General features: G+C 40.1%; 1 protein-coding gene across 4 annotated transcripts in view; it reads left to right on the top strand.

The window, feature by feature from the left end:
* Nucleotides 1–21,925, top strand: part of tcf12 (transcription factor 12) — a 66,575-nt gene that overhangs the window by 31,051 nt on the left and 13,599 nt on the right. For 2 of the 4 annotated variants that reach the window (XM_077564084.1, XM_077564085.1), the window contains exons 9-13: nucleotides 16,239–16,338; nucleotides 16,596–16,735; nucleotides 16,875–17,016; nucleotides 17,105–17,175; nucleotides 20,235–20,379. In XM_077564084.1, coding sequence (XP_077420210.1) covers nucleotides 16,239–16,338; nucleotides 16,596–16,735; nucleotides 16,875–17,016; nucleotides 17,105–17,175; nucleotides 20,235–20,379 — 598 coding nt within the window. Of the gene's footprint in view, nucleotides 1–9,908; nucleotides 10,214–16,238; nucleotides 16,339–16,595; nucleotides 16,736–16,874; nucleotides 17,017–17,104; nucleotides 17,176–20,234; nucleotides 20,380–21,925 lie in introns of those variants that run through there. The other 2 variants (XM_077564086.1, XM_077564087.1) reach the window with 2 other exon arrangements.

The following is a 21,925-nucleotide window of genomic DNA, read 5'->3' as shown; positions in this document are numbered from 1 at the left end:
CTCAGGCGATAAAGCCTGGAGCTTGCCGGGATTATCCCAGTTAGTCTTTGATCCCATTTGAAGAAAAAAAAGGGATGGAAATGTTCAATAAAAGGCTTCAGACCTCTTATAAATTAAAAGAAAACATATAGGCACCACTTCTTGTATAGCAGTGGTGTCCAGACTTTTTCCTTTGAGGGCCGTATAGAGAAAAAATGAACGGTTAGTTTTTTTTAATTTTTATTTTTACTTAATTTTTAGTCAAGCACAACAAACATCAGTGAATGAAGAATTGCATATTGTTTATATATTACAGTGTTTTTTTCTTTTTTAGAGCAAACTGTACAGCTTTCTATAAAGCAAATAATTGAGGATTTTACAATATTTTTGGGCGGTCCAGACTGTGTAACCCACCCGAAAATATCAGCCCCTGCACTGAATGGCAGGCAAATCCCATCTCTTTATTTGTAGGAAGAAGCAAACCTGTCATATAAGATGAATATTTTTAAAGCAGTTACTTGGGAATCATTCATGTCATGTGATTGGGACCTTAACACAGAGCATAAAATAGAGGAAACCCTTTTTGCTTGGAAAAAATATGTTATGTTACTTGTTTGATTGGAAATAGTTCATTTGCATATTTAGAAAAGCTCTACAGTATACAAAACAAATTTATTAGTTGCAGATGTCATTTTTTAGCGTATGCTGTCTTTTATGCCCATTGTACTGATTTATTTCTACGCAGAATGATGCGTTATTCTGCAGTAACCGTATTAAATGATTACTGTAAACCTTGTGGCAGATTTTTCTTCCAATATATTTTGTAATCAAATTATTCAAGTTATTCGCTTCATCATTTCAGTCTCGATTTAACAATTGAATGTGAGCACACAGCAATAGCTTATAAACTGGCCAGGATGCGCAAAGGTGCATCTTGATGGCGCAGTCTACAATGGCAGGCAAAGTGTTTCAGCTCATCGCATAAAGGATGGCTACTGAGGGATTTTCCAGTAGATGTCCGAGCAGGGCCGGACGAAATACATGAAGCTTCGGGCTGAATTCAGAAAAGTAAGAGATTTATTTTAAACCCGGAATGCGGAAAATTTTGATTTTAAAAATACCTGCATGTGCACAGACTTAACAGGAAGCACAGCAAAGGTAAGGCGGCGAGAAGGTGTAAAAGGGTACTTGTAGAGCAATTAGATGATTATCGGCCCGGGTCTGTGTTTGTGCTGCCGTCAACGACACAGGAGGTAGCGAATGGTGGCAGCGCTGAGGACTACTGAAGCAAAAGTGCACCTGAAGCCAGAGGCAGCTGTGCGAAGAGCCTGCGGCGTACCTGTAAAGCATGAATGCAGCTGCAGATGCCGCTGAAAGGTTTTGCTGGTGTAAGCAAGCGCGAAAGCCTCACCAGAGACCTGAATAGATGCCTGATTAAAAAAAAAAAATACACACACGTACAGCACAGTGCTTCCTATCATTTCGGTCTACTCCTGGGAATATTCTTATTTATTTATTTCTGAAATCCCACTCTTTCCTGCTCGCTTGTCTTTGGACTCTTGGCTCTAAAAATAAATGCCGTTTGAGATCAGACGGGCAATGGAAGTTGCAGGTCCAAGCATGATGTTTGTGTACACTTCTTGATGGGCCTGAATCAAAATATTTACCGGAGCACATCCTTGCCGCCATTTAGGGTTCGACAACGCCATGCATCAGGATGTGAAGGCTATCTGGACAGGACAGCTGGTGATTGCAAACAGTCAAATGTTCATGGGTCTTTTTCATCTTATACTGTATACAGACACACTCCTCTGTTTGACACACACATACTGTACTTTCCCCCCTGTAGTCCGCTTGCTGCATTTTTGGGAATTAGCCCTTATTTTAGGAAGCAGTTATGCGTGCTGCTATCAGGCTGTTTTGACTCCATTACTCTGAATAATGAATGGGTGATTAAATGTAACAGTGTGTGACGGATAAGCAACTCAGGTATGCCTTGTTTTTACATGACGTGTTTTTGTGCGCCAACGGGAAAGAAGAAGTGTGATGGTGTCTATAGAACCTGGAATGATTGAAATAGCTGCTTGCTTGCTTATGCAATCTATTTGTTTTGGTTCGTCAGTGTGACTTTTTGCCACAATGGCTGACATGACAAATGTTTTGCCAGTCTAGCCTAACCACTAGCCACGTTTTACTCCCTTTTACCAATCAAAGCGGAGCCAAGCAGTAAGTTGCATTACCACACAAAATGTTCAAAATGAATCATTTGTTTAAAAAAGAAAAGAAAAAGACGGTGAAAACAACATGCCGACTTGCTGTCATCAGACGCAGAACACTTATGGCCCAGACTAGAAAAAAAATGGCTATCATCTGTCTGCCTAAACTTGCCCACATTTCATCCTGCAAGAATTTCACTTTGAACTTTTAATACATTGCCAGGTAAACCTATTCTGCTGTTTCACAAGTGTAAACATCCATCCATTAAAGAAAGTAAATTTCAGACCATTTCTTTCTTTAATTTGATAGAAATTTTAATTATTATTGTTTTAATTTAAGTGATGTTGGGAAATGTCTGAAGTTGCACCTTCCTAGTTGATATTTTAGTCAGTATGACATTTGTGCTCATTTTAGAAAAAAATATTGAATCAGAAGTTGCTTACCAGTTAGTAGTGGAGTATCTTTTTTTTAAGTGCCCACTCAAATTCAAGTAATTATTTGAATGATTTTTTTTTTTTACTTTTACTTAAGTCATACTGTTTGTTTTATTATAAAATAATAGTACACTTACTAATGTGTGATTTTAGTTGCTCTCCCCATCTCTGGTCACAAAAGTTTGGCGGTTGCACTGTCATTGCTTTTGTGCTTTATTGGACTGTATAAAGCCAGTGCTGAGACTGAAGGTCGTTGTCATTGAGCAGACAGTCTGCTTTGCTGGGGGATGCTGATGGGCAGCTGCGTGGGCACCTGTGTGACAGGAAGCACCGAGGAGAGATTCTTGTCGCTCGTGGGGGAGAAAGTTGCATCTTGGAGGATATTTATGGGAAGCTGCAAAGAGATAATGCGGATGTGTGTGCATGACAGTTTGTTTGTGTAAATACCATTTCCCCCCCTACAATTCCCTGTCAGAGGCGCAGAGGCTTGATGTGACACTTCTCCACAGCTTCAGTGTTGGTGAGGCTATGAGAGAAAAGAGAGAAAGTGGTGGGCTGAGATTCAGATCCCCTCAGGGACTTTTGCAAGTGAGAACCCTGAGTGGGGATGACAAAAAAGATTGACGTTTGCTTTTGACAGATCACTCAGACACCCTTGTTTGGAAGAGATCTGAACTATGCGAGCTGTATAAAAGGAGGTCTGCTCTTGGCTCTGATGATCCCGAAATGTTCCTCGCAGTGCAGTTTGGGGCACGACATTGAAAACACTTTTCCTCCTCATCCATCATTGCTCAACAGTGTAAAGACTAGAGATCAAAATATTGTACTGTTGCAACAACATGGTGTTTCCATTCCTTAGAAAGCTGTTCAGTTCCCTTTCTTTTATTCACACATGGTAGGCCAGGATATGATCAAGCTTTTGGTTAGATAACATGCATCTTTAAAGCAATGTCACGTACATGTTAAGCAGAGAAAATGACACATTTCTGCCTTAGATGAAAATGTTAGATGCTTTCTTCAGCATGCTTTGCCCCCTTTTTTCTCCCTTGATCTGAAACTACCTTGTGACATTAACCCCTTATGGTATGGGTCACCAACTCTGGTCCCCGAGGGCCCCTCTCCTGCATGTTGTAGATGTTTCCCCCCTCCAACACACTTGATTCAAATGATCAGTATTATTATCGTACTTCTGCAGAGCTCGATTTGATGATGTCATTAGTCTGTTATTTTTACGCAACGTTAACCAATTTAAAGTGTTTAAAATAGCTTGAGAACAAACTTTTTAACTCTTGAACTGTCTGTTTCAAGATTGAAAGTCTGGATGTTTTTATTTTTTAGACAATAACAAGTGAAAATATTTAGGTTAAATACATTTGAGTAAGCCTGTTCTGCTAAAAAGGGATTTAATACTTCAAATTATTTATTGATTTAACTAATAAAGTACTATAGTACTAATAAAAAAAATCTTCTTTTATTTTTTTTTTAAACTGTAGGCCATATTTAACCTTGCTCTGCAAGATTAATTCTCGCGGTATTTGTGACTTCACAAACTCCCGAGAATACATCTTGTACCGAGCCCGATGATTTCCGCCGATCCGAACCACCAATCACAGAGCGATATTGTGTTTGATGCATGATATGCAGGGGAAACAATCAAACACCAACATGGACGAATGGACGCTGCAATTAATTCTGCTCTTTCAGAATTACTTACCGTTTCCTTGTTGAATGTTGAACAGCGAGAGGCGCTTCATGCATTTTTAACTGGTAAAGATGTTCGTGCTTCCCCCCCCCCCCCCCTTACAACTAGAACGAAGACAATATTTTCATCCGTGGCCGTGATTGGTCAAAACAAACGTGTACAAGATGCCGCATCGTCCAATCAGCTTGAAGTATTGTATAGAATGTCCCGCCTTTCTCAAGCAAATCACCGTGGAGTAGTCCCAGATTGATATTGTGGAGAACTCCCTTGAGTGAATCACAATATCAATTTGGCCATATTAGGATTAGTTTAAAATTCAGAGTGTAGTTCAAACATCCAATTTTTAAGATGTGGCGATATTAGGTTTAGTTTAAAACATGATGATGCGCATTTTGCATGCTCTTCTAAAATGTCAAGGTCATGAAATGTGGTTATGTAAGGTGTCTCCTGGTGATGAAATTGTAAAATTGGCCCGTGTAGCTGACAGTGTTCCAGGCTTTGCCCTGACCCCAGTTAGCACGCTCCCCTGGGATGGCTTCATCAGATCGCAGATTAGACACTGCTGGTTTGACCGGAATGATGCTGAACAGTCGCAGCCGCCTCTGGGATCATGTGCTTCTTGTTTGACTTTGTTTGGGTTGCTGAAATGTACCACTTACAATACATTAAAGACGGGAGATAATGGAACAGGCAAACAAGCCAGAGGCCTGACCCTCATTCATCTGTGAGGAAAACAAGGAGTTAAAAGGACAAAGAGTCTGAAAATAATGCACCGATTTAAGTCGTTTCACACAAGATGGCCTGTTGCAAATTATTAATGCCGGCCTTGCGTGACTTTACGACATTAATGCAAACCTTGATTTCAGATTGCTGGCAAGCTCGAGAACGGGCAGGCTGAACCACAGTCGCAAAGGTGGAGCGTGTTATTCAAAAATCCTCAAAGCCTGCTTGCTATGACATGTAAAGCTTATGAAGCGCATATGTTGGCTGATGTTCAAAACTCGGTTGAGGTTTCAAGGGTATATGGAAGGTGTTGTTGAAAGGCCAGATTAGGAAAATTAACAGTGTGAGGTCATTTATACGTTTGAGTTAAGGGCTGTCACTTATGAATCATTTTAGAATCGATTATCTCATTGATTGTTCCATTGAATACATTCCATCGACTTATAGTTTTTTTTCTTCTTAATTATTATTTATTTATTTATTTTTATTTTTTATTTTTTATTTTTTATTTTTTTACAGGTGTGACTTAGTCAGAAAAATATGGTATTATGTTTCAAACCTTCTTCTGCCTCTGTAGAAAGTCTATAATAAAAATTTTTTTCAAGTGAAGACACGTTAACTCTTATAGCTGGTTGCAGACATTCACCTCAGAACAGCGTTAATGTTGCCATAAATTGGTCGAAAAGTGGTGAGTGTTGCTCCTGTAAAGTACTGACACGGGAGATAATGGAGTCCAAAATGAACCGTTTTTGCAGTTTTGAAGTTGTGACTATTTAAAATTGCGGTATACCTTGAAACCAGTAACCATCCCTTGCCTATTGAACATTATCCATTCCGGGATGCTGGTTAAGCACTTTTTATTTACATTACACAACTGTATTCCAGTACTTTCTGTGCAGCCGAGTTTTCTCCAAAGCTTCATCCCATATTGCAAATAATTGCTTATTTGATTCACTGAAGACTCTAAATTGCCTATATGTGTCAGACTGAGTGTGAATTTAGAAAAGTTTATATTATATATATTGGCAGGCGACCAGTCCACAGTACCTCTGCCTCTCGCCCAAAGTCAGCTTTGATAGGCTCCAGCTCACCCACGACCCTAATGAGGACATTAGGACACAATGTCAAGATGCAAAACTCTGTTTCATTACATGATCAAATCAATATGAATTTAAACTCATGTTGTGATAAAGGCAACTGTGGCATATAAAACTTACTTGAATCCAATATAGTAAAAGAAAGGTCCATATCAATCTTGAGTATAAAACAAGTGCACAGTATGAGCTTGTACATATGAGTGGTCCATCAGACTGGAAAAGGTGGTGATTTTCCTAAAAGCTGTTGGGGTCCACTGGGTCTTTTCTTTAATAAGCTTCGCTACTCCTTCTCCTTGACTCTTGTCTTTTTCCGGGAGCCCAATGTTGCTGTGACCTTGCTGATGCAGCCAGAACTGAATATTGAATTAGGATGATTATTAATTCCGCTGAAACTAATCCGCACTCCACTCGCGTTTCACAATTGTTCTCATTTTGTCTTTCGCTCCTTCACGCTTGATAGTTCACTATTTTATAGATCACTATTTTAGGACATTTTCACATTTGTACTTTTTTAACAGTACTGTACTTAAGATCTCAACTTGGACCAAAAATGAAAATTCATGACATTTTTGTCCATGTTAGAACTTAATTCAGCATTTTTGTCAACGGATTGTAGTGTTGACTGAACTTCAATTTTACCACTTTCCCACTAAAATGCTTCATTTTGTAAACACTGGAGGCCACAGAAACTATCAATAGATTGGGGAAGTAAAATATCAACAGCCATTTTGCTATGTTTTGCTGTCATTGCAAGCCACATACAGTAGCCTCCCCATGTATCCACCTTTATTGTGAGGGAGGAGGGAGGTCAAAGAAGAGGAGGAAAAAGGAGAAAATTGTTTTGATATTCCATTGAAAGCCCAGCCTGAGTGGCTCAATATTCACAATGTCTGAGTCTGTACTGTTTAATACAGTATAAACAGATGATGCCCATTCAATATCCTTCAATGTTTTGAAGCTCTGAAGTTAATCAGAGAGCGTTGCATGTGCATTGTAATGAAAACGCATGCTGTTATTCATGACTTAAAAATAGATTCACATCACTGAGTGATTAGAGAAATAAAGTCAATCAAGGACAGCCTTCCTCCAACCTCCAAAATGCAGTTTGACAGGAAGTCTGGCAGACACAACACAATCACCAGATAATTGTTGCAAGTCTTGCAAGTGAGCAAGTATAAGTTTTGTGAATGCCAAAGTACGTGATTGCCGATTAATTGACTTAAAGCTATAATCGTCATTGCGCAGTGGTAAAGACAATGCACTGACCTCTCTGTTCAACTCCTACACTTTGCCTCATTTACTCACCATTTAATCAACCTATAGCTAGACTTTTGGTATGGCAGCCAAGGCAAATCGTAATGCTACATATTAAGTCAAAAAAGATGAGCTCCCTCCTAAAAAATGGCCCTGGGCCAGTACGGCAAAGCAGGGCAAGGCTACGTTATTTATATTACACATTTCAATATTTACAAGCAAAAGATTTAAAAACATTTGAACGCAAAGAAAAAAACAAGCTGAAATATTGTATAGTGAAATTGAAGGCACTGTGACGCACCGTCATGTACCTAAAAAAACAAGCCATTCGAATCTAGAAGTTTTTCAGTATTTGTGGTTGTGATGTCAAATTTTAAATATTCAATGGGATTTCATACTGCTTAAAAACATTACATGCAACTAATAATATTTTTCTAAAAGGTTTAAATAACACAGTGTAAAGATGCCAATTATGAAATAATCTTTGAAATTTATCATATTATCTGATAAATCTAAGGGGGCCAGTACAGGTTTTCACAGGGCCATTACAACTTGGCTCAGGACCACCACTCAAAAATGCTTAATGTCGGACCCTGGTAATACGTCACAACAATTTGCATATGTTTATTTGCCAAGCCTTTTTCGTTTGCTAAATATCATTGATTTCTAGTCAGTCAGAAGATAGGCATAAACATTTGGTTTGATACATAATTTTGATACTTTTCCATTACTCATTGTATTACTGTTGAAACGAAATATAACGCACAAATAATTTACTATTTTTTGATTATCTCCATATGTGCGCCTGTAGAATTTATGCAACTATTGGATATGGCAGTACAATGGGAGGAAACCTAAACATACATACATTTTTGGGGGGCGAAAGATGGGGGTTTATATCCCCAAGTGCCCCCCCGATCCCCTAAGTAAGCCCTCCCTAATTAGAACCAGAGCTTCTTACAGGAAACAATCTTGCCGTCTGGTGACATCATCTCCAAATCCATCGCTGAGAGTGAGATGATCTCAGCATGTGGATTTGCTCATTGTTTTTGCAACCGCCAAACAAATTCCAAGAAAAGCACGTCGCGGTGACTCGCGCGTCTTTTAGAGAGGGCTGCGTGAACAGGTGGGCGGAGCGGGCCCTTCATCTCCTCTAAGAATTTGGACCGTTTTTTTTCTCTCACTCTTGTCACTTTTCTGCCGCGATTCAAAACATGTCATAAAACTGCCCTCACTTGAGATGCGTAGACATGCTGACCTTCTATGTTGGTGTTGCGGTGACGTGAGACAGTCGGCGCGCTCTCCTCAAACGAATACCCATTTCCTCTGTCCTTTTATGTTTCCTCACTCACGACACAGAGCTGGGTCTGGACTGGGTTTTAGTCCCCCTTCAAACACTTCTATCACAGCCATTTCTTCCTTAAAGCATGGACTTGAAACGGCTCCAGATATAAAGCGGTTGCCGAATGTAGAGCCAGTGTTTTGGAAGACTTTAAAAGAGTTCGGCAGAAGAAAGGGGGATAAATAATAACACTACCAAAGGCAAAGCATAATAAAGACCGAGTTTTTCGAGGGACTTGAACGCTTTAATCTTTCTATAACAATATTGTCGTAAATGAGTTTGCAGGCCTGTGTTTTGTCCGGGAAGCTTTTGAGTGGTAGTCATGAAAGGCTCCAGTCAGCCTGGGCTTTTCAATGGAATATCGTATCAATCCTCTCCTTTCTTCTTACTCCCCTTTGCCCTTCCTCCTCCCACTCGATAAAGGTGGATGATAAATGGGAAACTGTGTGGCTTGGAATGACAGTAAAGCGTAATAAAATGGCTGTTGATGTTTTTGCTTTCCCCTCCAGCGCTCCCCGTTTCTGAACCCCCCTCCGCCCGCCCTGGGGGTTTTACAAAACGAAGCATAATTTCCCTGCAGCAACGTCACGAGACGGCCCCCCTTTTGCAGCTGTTGCATGCTTCACAGTATTTACACACGCTTCTGAAGTAAAGCTTTCTATTTGGCCAACACTACCACTCTCATATTTTACATCTTGCCCTATAAATAATATACATTCAGTCCGTATTCTCTTTTGGATGCTGATGCTGTTTTTGCTTCCGCGTTGACACTATTTAATGACTGTTTTGAGAGCTGTCTGTGGGCACATGGGTGCAATGTGTTGCCAAATGAGTGGGTCCAATCACCAGAAGGAAAAAAAAACCCTCCGGATTTAAACGTGTGGGAAAAAAAAATCTGGCTCCTTTGCTCTCATTTAAATTACTCATACAGTATGTATGAAATCCGGTGAAGAATGAAAATATTTTAGTTCCAGTTTGTTGAGGTGCTACTGCAGAAAATCATCATTTTTTATGCTTGGAATTAAACATCTCTCCCCCCCCCCCCCCCCCCCGCTCTAAATCGGCTCACACATTTGTTTTCTGTCCCACCCACTTCCCTTTATCTTTTTTTATACCCACCTCTTCGTTGCTTCCCTTCCCCCTCGTCCCTTTTCCTCTTTGCCTCAGCACTCAGCGGCTTAAAGAGGGACGTACCACATGCGCCACTCCCTTCTGACAGCCCCCCCCCCTTTGCTCCATGCTTAATGGTAGCGTCCTGCTTTGCATAAGTTTCCTCTGAGTGGGCTGTGTGGAGGCCAGCACTGAAAGAATTATTAGTCCCTTTTGAACGCTTTGGATGTATGTCCAGAGAGCTCGCGTCCATTTGTAATATACGTCCAAATTTAGGAACGCTATCATGTATTGTGCGTATCCCGTCCCTGGAATGGGAAGTAACTCTTTAATGTACTACTACAATGGGAAATCGGTGAGTAATCTTTTTTGGGGAATGTTTGTCTACCAGATTCAACTTTTGTCTGTTGTGGGTTGGCGGTCTCTTTTAAATGTAATGACACAGATCTTATGTGTGAGTTTGCATGTGACTGCAGGTGTGAGATGCAGGTTTACAGCTCAGCACTTTTTGCCTGTCTGACACTGTAAATTAATAAGACATTACAGTGCAAGTAGTAGCTTCTTACTACCAAGTGCAGGTCGTTCAGCATTCCAGGTGAAAAAGCAGGAAAAAAAGTTGTGTCAAACTTTTTCCCATAGAATGAAACACACTGTGGGTTTTTTTGGGACCAATTTATTTTCACTGGATGGTTGCTGGTGCTTTGAGACTGGATTGAAATAATAACAAGTGGGAGTCTGGGAATGATTAGGAGAAAGAGTCTGCCTGTTGAGACTTTTCCTGTTTGCAGATTGAGCTCCAAGCACCAGCGTTTGCTGTTCTTCCATCTGCTTTTAATCACATCGGCATTCTTGACACCACAGGGTGCTTAATGTGATTTCTGAACATCTTCGTAATAACCTCTTTTATATTTGTTTGTTTTAAACTTTCTGAGCACTTTTTCGTAAATGCATACAGGCTTGATTTTTTTTTCTTCCTCGGAATGCTGACGTTTGGTCACGATTGGTTGTCTTTCTTTTGAGTATTTGTTTAAAATTCAAAGCTCATCTTTGGGAGGCACATAGTTCTAAACAATGGTTGAAGCGATGAGGTAATCCTTAAGTTTTTAACCTGTCTTAAGCAAATAACACCTTGCAGATTTCCACCTGTCATGGGCCATCTTGAAATTCCAATTCAATTGCTGTTGTCAAGGTCATCTTAAGCTTCCAATTCAATTGTCCCTGGAACCAGTGACAGCATTTCCTGTGTCCCCAATACAAACAGATGACTTTGATCTCCTTTCATATTAAGTGTTAACAGGCTTCGGTTACCGTTAGCGATGGAGGAAATGAATAGCATGTGGAAAAAACGGGGCTCTGATCAAAAGCGCTTGTTAATACTTTTTTTTCCTCTGGATTCCTTTGCAAGGAAATAAGAAATGTGGTGCTCATTCTGTGAATCAACATGATTAAAATGAATTTGTTGTCATGTAGAGTTGCTTAGCAGGCTCACCATCTGGAACACTGGGAGAATTCACTGTGGGCCATTGACTTGTGAGCTGATGGCACGGAACCAATACAGATGGAGCGGCTCACTCAGCTTCCTATCAACTGAAGTGAAAGCCTTGCAGTTATCAGGACTTTTTTTTTTTTGGTGTTGTTTCATTCCATTGCATGTACTGTTATCGCAAAAAAAAAAGAAAAAAGAGAGAAGAAAAAGATTGGTGACATGTTGTGTTTTTTGTCATGCATCTTTGATTTTCAGAGGCTAACCAGTCCTTACAACCAACGTAGTGTGCATACATGTTGCACCTGCTCTGCTGTCACTATACTTTAGCCAAATGCATGTTAAAAGCTTGAAGTTATTAATGGCTCATTTTGTTGAAAACTAGTTTGTTATTTTTTTGTATTTGAATATGTTCTCACGGAGAATCTTGCTTCATGTAAAAAACGGGGAAAAAACATGAGTTATATTATTTGTGTTTGTATATTATCTTCATTCAAACCCGACCTTTTCCAATTTAACAAGTATTTATATTCAAGTATGAATTGCTACTATGTTCAAACATGCTTTGCTTAAAATATGCTTAATATCATCTGTCTTTCCATAACAAACATCTTGCCAACGGAATTTGCCCTTGCTGAGACACTTTAGTGTCACAGTTTTATGCTTGGAAAAAGTCTAGGCTCGTTGGCGGGGTATCATTCGCAAATGTTTAAGCTGAGAAGCAGGTGGAAGATGAAACTTGTCTGCCGTGCACACTAAGCCCTCTAAGAGTGCAAGACAAAAATGTTCTGGAGATACGGTGTGATTCCAAGAAATGACAGACATTACAAAAGCAGGACACCCCACAAATTATTTATTTCCACTTATTACCAAATTATTTTGCTAATTACTTCTGTGACCTTCCTGTCATTATAATACATCCTGAGTTAAAGGCGTATTCACGGATCTTTTGCCGCTGCGTCTTCCGGGTGGATCATCTTAATGATTGATTCTCGATCCCGTCAATCAGTCTACCCTAACGATTTGTGCGTGCTCGTTTCTAGCTGCGCATGCGCACTTCGTGCGTTTGTAGCATATAGCTGCTGAATTTCGGATTCAGCCATTTATCATTTTGCACCACCGATCTCACCGCATATTTTGAAAATGGCTGAGAGCCGCAAGAAGACATCCGTGAATGAAGTGAGGCCGAAACTGATGAAGATAAAGATGAGCTTGCACGTTCCCGATGGGATTTACTTGAAAAAATCTCGTAAAGTTTCTAGTTAAACTCCTTGTAAAATGTAATTAAAATTTCTTAAAAGTAAATATCGCTCCATCTTTGGCAATGAAGGTGTTTTCCTCGGACGAGCAGGAGAGCTGGTAGGATGGTCTTCTGCGCATTTAAAAAAAAAAGGACGTTTGGCTTCTATTTTTCGAGAAGATCCTTAAATTCACCTTTAAATATCACTGAACATATGGTAGCATATAACCCTCTTTCCCCAGTGAAATTAATGGAAAGGCCATTTATCGGTTCCAACCTTCCAAAAAATAACAAACATTTTTGGGGTGATTTTAAGTGATAAAAATAGCTCTCTATAATATACATAAATTAAAAAGAACAAAAAAAAAAATTAAGCGTTTTTTGTCACATGTTCTCCTTCAATGCACATTGTGCTCCTCATCGTGGTACCTTGGGCCAGTATGAGATATTTTTTGTATGCTCCGTATGGCAGTGATATTAGTTCTTCTTCTCAGAGGATAAAGAATATATGCCGGTAGTACTGTTATTTGTCTGCATAGCTCATGTGCCTTTGGAGTTTCCTATTGCATGTTAACATTTAGGTATAGAGGCTATATGGTTTTCTTAAACATAGTCGTAATTCTCTTTGTTTTATGTTTAATTTGACAGTAACCTTCTGAGAGTACCCCCCCCCCCTTTTTATTGAATAAAATTAATTAAGTCAGGTTACTTGTATCTCAAGGCACCAGTTCACCAACATTTTAAACTTTTTCCTTTTTCACTACATTTTATTACAGTAATATTGCTTATGGATGATCATCCGGTATGTTTCAGATTGCTTACATGGGGTGTTTATGTTTTAGGAATGAATCCCCAGTTACACTGAAGTGACTGGTGTATGTCTGTGCCGGTCTCCTTATCCGTGTGAGTGATGGCTTTTAATTAATGGTCTTGTAAAAGGAAACCCAGACGGGCGTGCTCCTCCATAGCCCGCCGGTGTTTGTGATGGTTTATTAATGCTATGACCGGTTAGCCTTGGGTAAAAAAAAAAGGACAATTAGCATTACCCAGTGCCATATGCTGCCCATTGAGTAGCAAAGGACAAAAGCCTGGGCTAACCTGAGCTCTCCATGGAACCAATATCAGCGCCAGTCACATGTGTAAGCCAGAGGACCCAAGAGAGCTCCGCCCCCTACCAGAGCACTTTAATTACACACCCCGACAACAACGTGCTGGAGTCATGCTCACTCAGCAAAGTAGCCGGAGTTCTCAGTCCACCCGTGTCCTGCATATATATCGTGTCCACATGTGTTGCGTGCAAGTGCTTGCGTGTATGGAATTAGCATATTTTCCATCAATTCTACAACAAACCGTAAAATGAAAACCATTGCAGCAAGTAAACAACCGTCATGGCATGTAGATTTGAAACGGTTATAAAAGATTATCCTTTGCTGACATATGGCCTTAGTGTTTATTAATTATATGAGGTTTGTCAGAATAGTTGCAGGACTGGTGAAACCAAGGATACGTTTCAAACACTAACTGCGAGAGGACCGGACGATCCAACAGTTGTGGCAGGATAATTTGTGGCTGCTTCATCATGATAAAGCACCTGCTTGTAGTTTGTAGTTTGGATTTGAATTGCGTCTTTTGTGACACCAGTCCTGGAACTTTCCTTACACACCCTCCAATTCACCTGTCCAGGTGATCATTAATGGAAAGTTAATACCTTCATATCATAAATTCAGAAATAAACACAATTAGCATTAGCTTAACCTTCTGTTGTGCCTTAGCTCTGCTGTGGTTCTTTTTCTTATTGGTCTCATTACAGTACTCTACAAACATATGCTGAGAAGTCAATACTGGAGGTCCATAGCTGTGCGTTTCTTGTTCCAATTGATGTAGTTATTAGTTAATGCACAAAATGTTCGCAGTTCCCTTTACTTCTATTCTTACTTGGAAAACGAGGTAGAATAGAAACACCCTGCAGCCAAAAAGTGCCATAATTCTATAATCTGCTCGCTTACATTTTTTTCAGTCGTTTTCATCCCCATCAGCGCTTCAGTCATTCGATTTAATTGCCTCGTTGAATGAATCAGTTTCTTAAGCTGTGGACACAATAGATCGGCACATGAGAAGGAGAAGTAAATGCAGTATGACTGCACACATCTGGTCCGTGGTGTGATACGAGGCCATTAAGAGAGGAATTAACCCTACAAGTGAGCAGAGAGTGGTGCATATACTGGGAATGGGCAGGTGGATTATAGCTGGCAGGTCTGGCTCTGATTAGTGTGACATGATGAGGGTCATCCAGTGCTCTCCGCGGGATGGCGAATTTGTCCAAACCTTCGATCTTTTCTTCCCTTCGATGTGCTCTGTCCCCTTTTAGTCAGCCTCTCTCCCTCCATCTGGAGTGGATGAAGTCAGAAAACCACATCACTGGTTTTTGGGCCCCAAGTCTCTTTTGATGCTCCCACCTACTTGGCACACATACTCAGCTGTACAACAGCGTGCCCATTGTGCTCTTGTTTGACTCCACCGCCCGCTTGCAGGTACGAATCTAAAGAAGAGCAGACTGTTTTTGTGGCATTTATTTGAATTTCTGCCTCTCAGCGAATGTGGTAATTTGCCACAACCATTTAGAGTCTGCGAGTATGTGACTATCATTATACCACCATTAGAGACTGTTGATCTAAAATGCAAATAATGCCGTTTGATGCTTCGTGAGCTTGATTGCTTGCTCGTCATTAAAGTGGATGCAGAAATTTGCATTATTAGCTACATAGCTGCAGGACAAATCGTTAAAAACATTTAGGTGTATATAAATATAAATATATCTTAATCTGTTCCAATCCCACAAAGAACACCAACAAAAATGTTTGATTTGTTTTTGGCACTTTAAAGTATTGTACTTTTAAAAACATACCTCAATGCCTATTGGCATTGTACTCATTCTGGTGTGTGTTTCCTGGCCACCCTGGGCTTGTATAGAGTAGACATAATATACTGTAGTTGCTATTTTCTTTAGCCTATCCATGGAGTTTTGAATTTTGTGTTAGCATTAAGATAGCATATGTTTTGTATATGTGGTTTGATTATATAATTCTCATCATTTTATGTTGAAACTTAAACCGCTTGAGGCAAGCACCTGGCCTCTTTTTGTTTTTTGTTTTAAAGAACTGCTTTCTATCTGCTGCTTGTTGTGAAGTTTGCTGCCACCATTTACAGATTATAACATTGTTTTTATCACAACTCAACACAAACAAATTGACCAAGCTACAGCTTATATCTCAAAACTCACGTCAGATTATTCATAAATCAAGTCACGTCATCTTTAGTCCCATTGTACTTGATTGGACTTCAGCCACTGTATAAACATCATGTGCATAAAAAAGTGACTGACAGTTTGAGATTAATCACACTGGTTGTGAAAAGTTGGATGTTCAGCACCTTACTTGTTCTTGGTCGTGCACAGGAAATAAAATGGCGTGTCACGGAAATATTTTGGTCTGTGAAGTGTGTGGTGTGCGTTGGGTCTTTTTCGTCCTTTGCACCCCAAGTCTTGAGTCTTTAAGAGACTGAAAAATAGACCTTGATTTGTCAAGCTAAAAATGGACATAACACTTTATCATGCAATAGCTTTATTTATTCCTAATAGCATTTATGATGTGTTCATAGGTGTACGCACCGTCTCCAAACTCAGAGGACTTCAACAGAGATTCGCCCTCCTACTCTTCTCCTAAGCCCTCCAGCAACATGTTTGCAAGCACTTTCTTTGGTAAGTTAAGGTTTATTCCTCTTTGTGTTTTATGAAAAGATCATTAATTATCAGGACTTTTTACAGGCATTAAAGATGAATTGGTTGTTTGTTTTAGTTTTTTATTATCTCAGCTGTGTTGAGTACCGGGATCGTGTTTCATCTCCCAAGAGTGAAAAATAAAACTCTGCTTGGTGGATGATCCCATGTTGAGGGGTTTATGGCTTCCGCGACTTTGTGTTAAGGCTCAAATGCACATCCATGTATTTTGTCATTAGATGGTACCCACAGTTCATCTGACCCTTGGAACTCAACCAATGGGATTAACCAGCCCAGCTATGGAGGAATGCTTCCAGGATCTGCGTCCCACATGCCACAGTCGGGAAACTACAGCAGCCTACATTCGCACGACCGTCTGGTAAGCCAATCAACTGGTGACAATCCCCTCACCCAATTATTCGCGACATCTATTAGGGTTGCACAGTATACCAGTAGGCCGCTTACAAAAGTATAGCGATCTCTTTCAGTGTTTCAAAGTTGTGTTTTGTGATTTCCAGAACTACCCAGCACACTCCGCTTCCCCGGACATCAATGCCAGTCTTCCTCCCATGTCCAGCTTCCACAGAAGCAGCACAACAACTTCACCATTTGTCTCCATAACACACACCCCGTCGGTCAATAATGCAGATGGGGTGATGGGTACGTTCTCAAATTCTGCTCGTACTGCAAATACAGTGGCTTGTTTGAATGTTCGGCTAACTCAAAAGCTCTCTCTGTACTCTGGAAGCTGCCGCAAATCGGGGGAACGCCACTGGAAGCTCACAGACTGGAGACGCACTTGGCAAGGCTTTAGCCTCGGTGAGCTGCAACCACATAACCGTCACACATTTAACTGGAAGCTTAGTTTTATAAGCTATCTCATCAAATGGGATGATAATGGATTTGTGTGATGTGTAATCTTCCCCTTGATGTAAAAATCATCGTGGAGTTGTTTTGTTTTTAAATTAGTGTCAAAGCTATACTGTCTAATGTGTTAACATTTCAATCCACTTGTGATCCAGTGATTTAAAGATGAAAAGCTTTATTACTAGTAGGAGTTTGTTTCATCATTTGGGAAATGTTAAATTTGTATAAAATTCCTCCTCAGATGCATTGTTCCAATTTCTGCACTTCTCTCATGCTAGATTGGGCCTTTGTTCAAAATGCTATTTTTTTATTTCATAAGCTCCACCCCAAAAAAAATTCTGTAACATTTGTGCATATATGTAGTTTACTCAATATATTTGTTTTTCAATGGCAATTTCATAAATCCGTGCAGAGGCTTCACTTTTTTTTCTGAATGGAAAATATGAGTTTAGGCATGGTAATAACAAATTAAATCTTTTATATTTGTAGACTCAATTCTATTAGCATGACAAAGCTGGAGTGAAATGGACACGGTTGGACAGCGTGGGGGGGAGGGCGCATGGAGCGGGAGCACTGGGGAGTTTATAACTGCTGTGGCTCAACTCCACGGGCCGCCCTTTGTAGAGTTTTTGTTCGCCGCCCTTTTAAATTGGCCGTGCTTATTGGCGCCTCGCCGCCTGCGGGAGTGTGACTGATGAAGAGGCGGGGCTTCATTTGTTCCAGTAAAATGAACCGTGTTTCACTTTGAATGCAGCGTCCTTGGCCATATATTGTTTGGTCAGAAGTCACGGTTATAAACAACTTGCTTTTGCGAAACTGAAACATGTTTGGGGATTTGTGTTGAGTCTTGTTTGTATCCGACACAGTGATGACCGCATTATTAATCCGTCTTAGTTTTCCCCTGAATTGCGTGTCTGAGAGTGTAGAGGAAAGAGAAGAACGCAGCTCATAGAGTGTAGAAAAGCTTAAATAGCCATTCTGTCGAACCCTCCCCCTCTTCTTCCATGCTCCGTCCTACACTTGCCTGATACTCCAAGTTGATTGAAAACGTAAAGCCCAAAGATCAAGATTGAATAAGGAGATTATTAATGAGGACATTCTATCATCTCCAGAGAAGTCAAACGGTTTCCTGCCAGCTCAATTTGATCATTACTTAGCAGAGAAATCTCTGCCTATCTGCTGCTTTTTCCTGCAAATTAGTGAGAGGATCCATTTCTAGCGCCCTTTTCTCTGAGACATGTTCCATTACAGCACAATATCCGCTGATTAAAAGGGAAAAGTCGGGGAAGTGATTGTGCTTTAATCCAGCATTTGCTTACACAAATGAAATCCCCGTGGGAGTGGAAGACACAATCTCCTTTCCTTGTAATTGACATTATTGTAAAACTCAGTGTTCTCAGTGTAACCCAAATAGGAGCCTCAGATACAAAAATGTTACACGTAAAAAAAAACTGGAACACTTGCTGAGGGACCAAACCAACATGCTAACCTCATATTTTAAATGTATTTAGAAAAAGCATATTTTCTTGTTTCAATAAATTACTGCATGTGTAGATATGTTATGTATTATAATTCGAAAATAAACATTTTTAGCAAAATTTTAAGCGGTCATTAAAATGACATTTTTACACTTTGAAATAAAATATGCAGCAACTGTCAACTCAAATTAGCTGTTTCTAGTCAAGAGTCAAGTCTCCCAAATATATAGATATTGTACAGTATTATTCACAGTGATGTATAGTGATACAGTATATGACACTGTTATTATATTATAACTATCAGGCCAAATTATCCCTCCCTCCACCTTGCAGGAAATAAGAAGGTTGCTAGCATTAGGACCACTGTTGTCATTTTTTGCTATTTTTGAGAAAAAACAAAAATGCCGTAGCTCTTGCTCGCTACCTCGCTTGTACTAGCATCTGTACATGCACATAAAAAGCAAAATGTTACAAATAAAAGCACAGCACATTGTAATGTTCTTATTTCATGTTTTACTTTGACTTCATGGTCATTGTGAGGGCTGGTCAAAGACTGTGGGTGAGCCAGATGTGACCCCTGGGCTGTACTTTGCCCGCCAAGTCTGGTCTAAAAGTTTACACATTAAAATGAAGTGAAACATCTCCACAAAATCTAGGAGGAAAAAGTTTTCCAACAGTTGATGTAATGATACATGTCACTCCCTTATGTCACTTATTTAATTTAACTTGAGTTAACTCAATGACATGATAGGGGTTATTGTTTATAGGTATTTGCATTGAAAGAGGCTAATTATTTGTCCTCTTTTGCGTGTTCCAAAACATTTGAAGACAGATTTCTTGTAAGAAAAAACACCTTGCAAGGATGATTTATTAAACAGAGAATTCTCCGGTCACTGGCAACAACACTGAACATCACGTATGAGGTGGAATTTTCAGAGTGCGCATGTGCGGAATCCAGCTTTTAAAGAATCGAGTTTTGAAAGTAAACGCCCCTTCTCCTCCTACTAAGAATGAGTAGAACAGATTGGTTCTCACACAATATGTTACATAATATTATTTTCGTACACAGACTGCACCTGTTTTCATTTTTAGACAAAATATACTCTCAGGGTACTTTTTCCCAAAACAAAATCTAGAGTGGCCGTGAGTGATGATGCGAACAGAGTCAGTGGTGTGTGTGTGGGTGGAAGCAGAGTACGCTCCCACGAAGAGAATGTGTGTGCGTAAACACTGAGAGGGAATTTTAGACCAAACAAGGTGTACCAGCTTAGGTTAAGGTCAAATTATACTGAGTTCAACACTATTTACCTACTTCACATCTATAAAACATTTCAACATGGTTAATATATAAAATAAAGAATTAAAAATGTTAATAATGTCTAACAGTATCTATGTGACATCTTAGCGTGTAAAATCCCCACCAATTTACTGCAATTGTCTTTGCTGGAATATGTGAACAGCTGTCAAATGTATGACGCGACATGCGATTGTGTTCTTCAGCATCTGACGCCACATTTTTTTCTGCTCTCACAGATTTACTCACCTGACCACACAAGCAGTAGTTTCCCCTCCAACCCGTCCACGCCTGTGGGTTCTCCTTCACCTCTCACAGCCACAGCAGGCACTGGCTCAGCGGGGACTGCGGTAACGGCTGCCGGCACCCCGTCTGGAAGACCAGGTAAAACCCAATTCTCTCATGATCTCATGTGCACAGGCTAAAGAAGGTGGGTTGTTGGTTGTGGCTTCAATCGCAGTAAACTCCTAAAGTCTCAAGTTACAAATCCACTTTTATGGTAATGCAGTTGAGCTCTGGTGAGATTTGTTTAAAGCATTTTCCCCCGAAAATATCATTGCTTTCCATCACGTCTTGACTTTTTGAAATCCCACTTGTATAATGTTACTTTTTTTCCACTCTGTATGGAACCCGTGAAAATCTGGATTTTTTTTCTCCCTTCAATAAAATGTTATTTGTGTTCCGGCAGCCATGGCCGTGATTGCCGTGAATCCCGGTGAGACAATAAACGGTCTCCAAAGCTGCCCAGTGTCCAGGTTTCATCTGTAGAAAGCCTTGACAGAACGTAGAAAGCTTAAAAGATCCTATCAGAATGTGACGAGCAGGTAACATACTGGGCATGGCATCCATGGTAAACCACGGACTGAAATCTTTTGAGCTTTTGAGTCTCCACAACTGCAGCTCGGTTGTTGTGGCCCGGCAGGAACATGGAATAAATGACCAGTCTGTGAGTTTCCGCTTCTTTCAGCCAGGGTAAAAGTTGCGTGCCATGGAAACATTTGTCAGTTTTGATCAAATGTTTGTGAATGAGTACAACAAAGACAGGAGAGGATATCCAGCAGATTTTGTGGCCAGCTGCTCTCAATCTGTACTTCTTGCTGGCACAACTCTTGCCGAGACATCATGCGATGCAACATGTGCAAGGAGCCTTGAGGTTAAACAACATCTCCTGCGCATCTTAAATTAGTACCTGACTTTCTGTGTCCACTATCTTTTATCGTCCCACGGCCCACAGAGCTTCTCAACGTGGCAGAGGTTCTTGTCACATCTTTTCCCTCGAGCTTTCATGCTCATGAATCTATGGCCCACTGATGCATCTGTTTGTATAACATCTATTTTTTGAAGTGATTGAAATGTTAATGACAAGCCCCGGAACAACAATGGAAATGAAAATGACTGAGGCTATGGCTTTTGAGCTGCTTAAGGATTTAAAAAGATCTGTTTGAAGTGGTTTTGAATTACATTGCTGAAAAGCTTTTCTTTTCTTTTCTTTTCTTTTTTTGCCGAACAGAACATTGTGTAGCTTATTAAAAAAAAAAAAGTGGCTCGTGGGTCCTTGCGCAGTTTGTAATAAAAAGCTTCCATTTTTGGGTGAAGATTTTATGGTACACTTTTATTTATCGCTTAAGATATTTTTATTTATTTATTTTTTTGAATTTTTGTTGCCCATGTATGATGTCTTTCACATTTGTTGCATGCATTTAAAAGCCTGGCATAAAGCCTTGTAGACTTATTAAGACACGAGAGGAACTAATGCAGGGGAACAAAAGGGGAGACACCAAGAGGGAAAGCCCAGTGTGTTATTTTAATGGACAGTTGTGTCAAGTATGGTAATGGACTGGTGACAGCTGTCTCTACCTATGCTCCCCTCATCCTCAGCTGTTGCCCTGCCCTGTGGACAGCTGTTCCTCCAACACATACCCACACACAT

Source organism: Vanacampus margaritifer, chromosome 4 (assembly GCF_051991255.1).
Source record: "Vanacampus margaritifer isolate UIUO_Vmar chromosome 4, RoL_Vmar_1.0, whole genome shotgun sequence".
NCBI lineage: Eukaryota > Metazoa > Chordata > Actinopteri > Syngnathiformes > Syngnathidae > Vanacampus > Vanacampus margaritifer.
The sequence above is the reverse complement of the archived record's forward strand: the minus strand, read 5'-3'. Positions and strand labels throughout refer to the sequence as shown.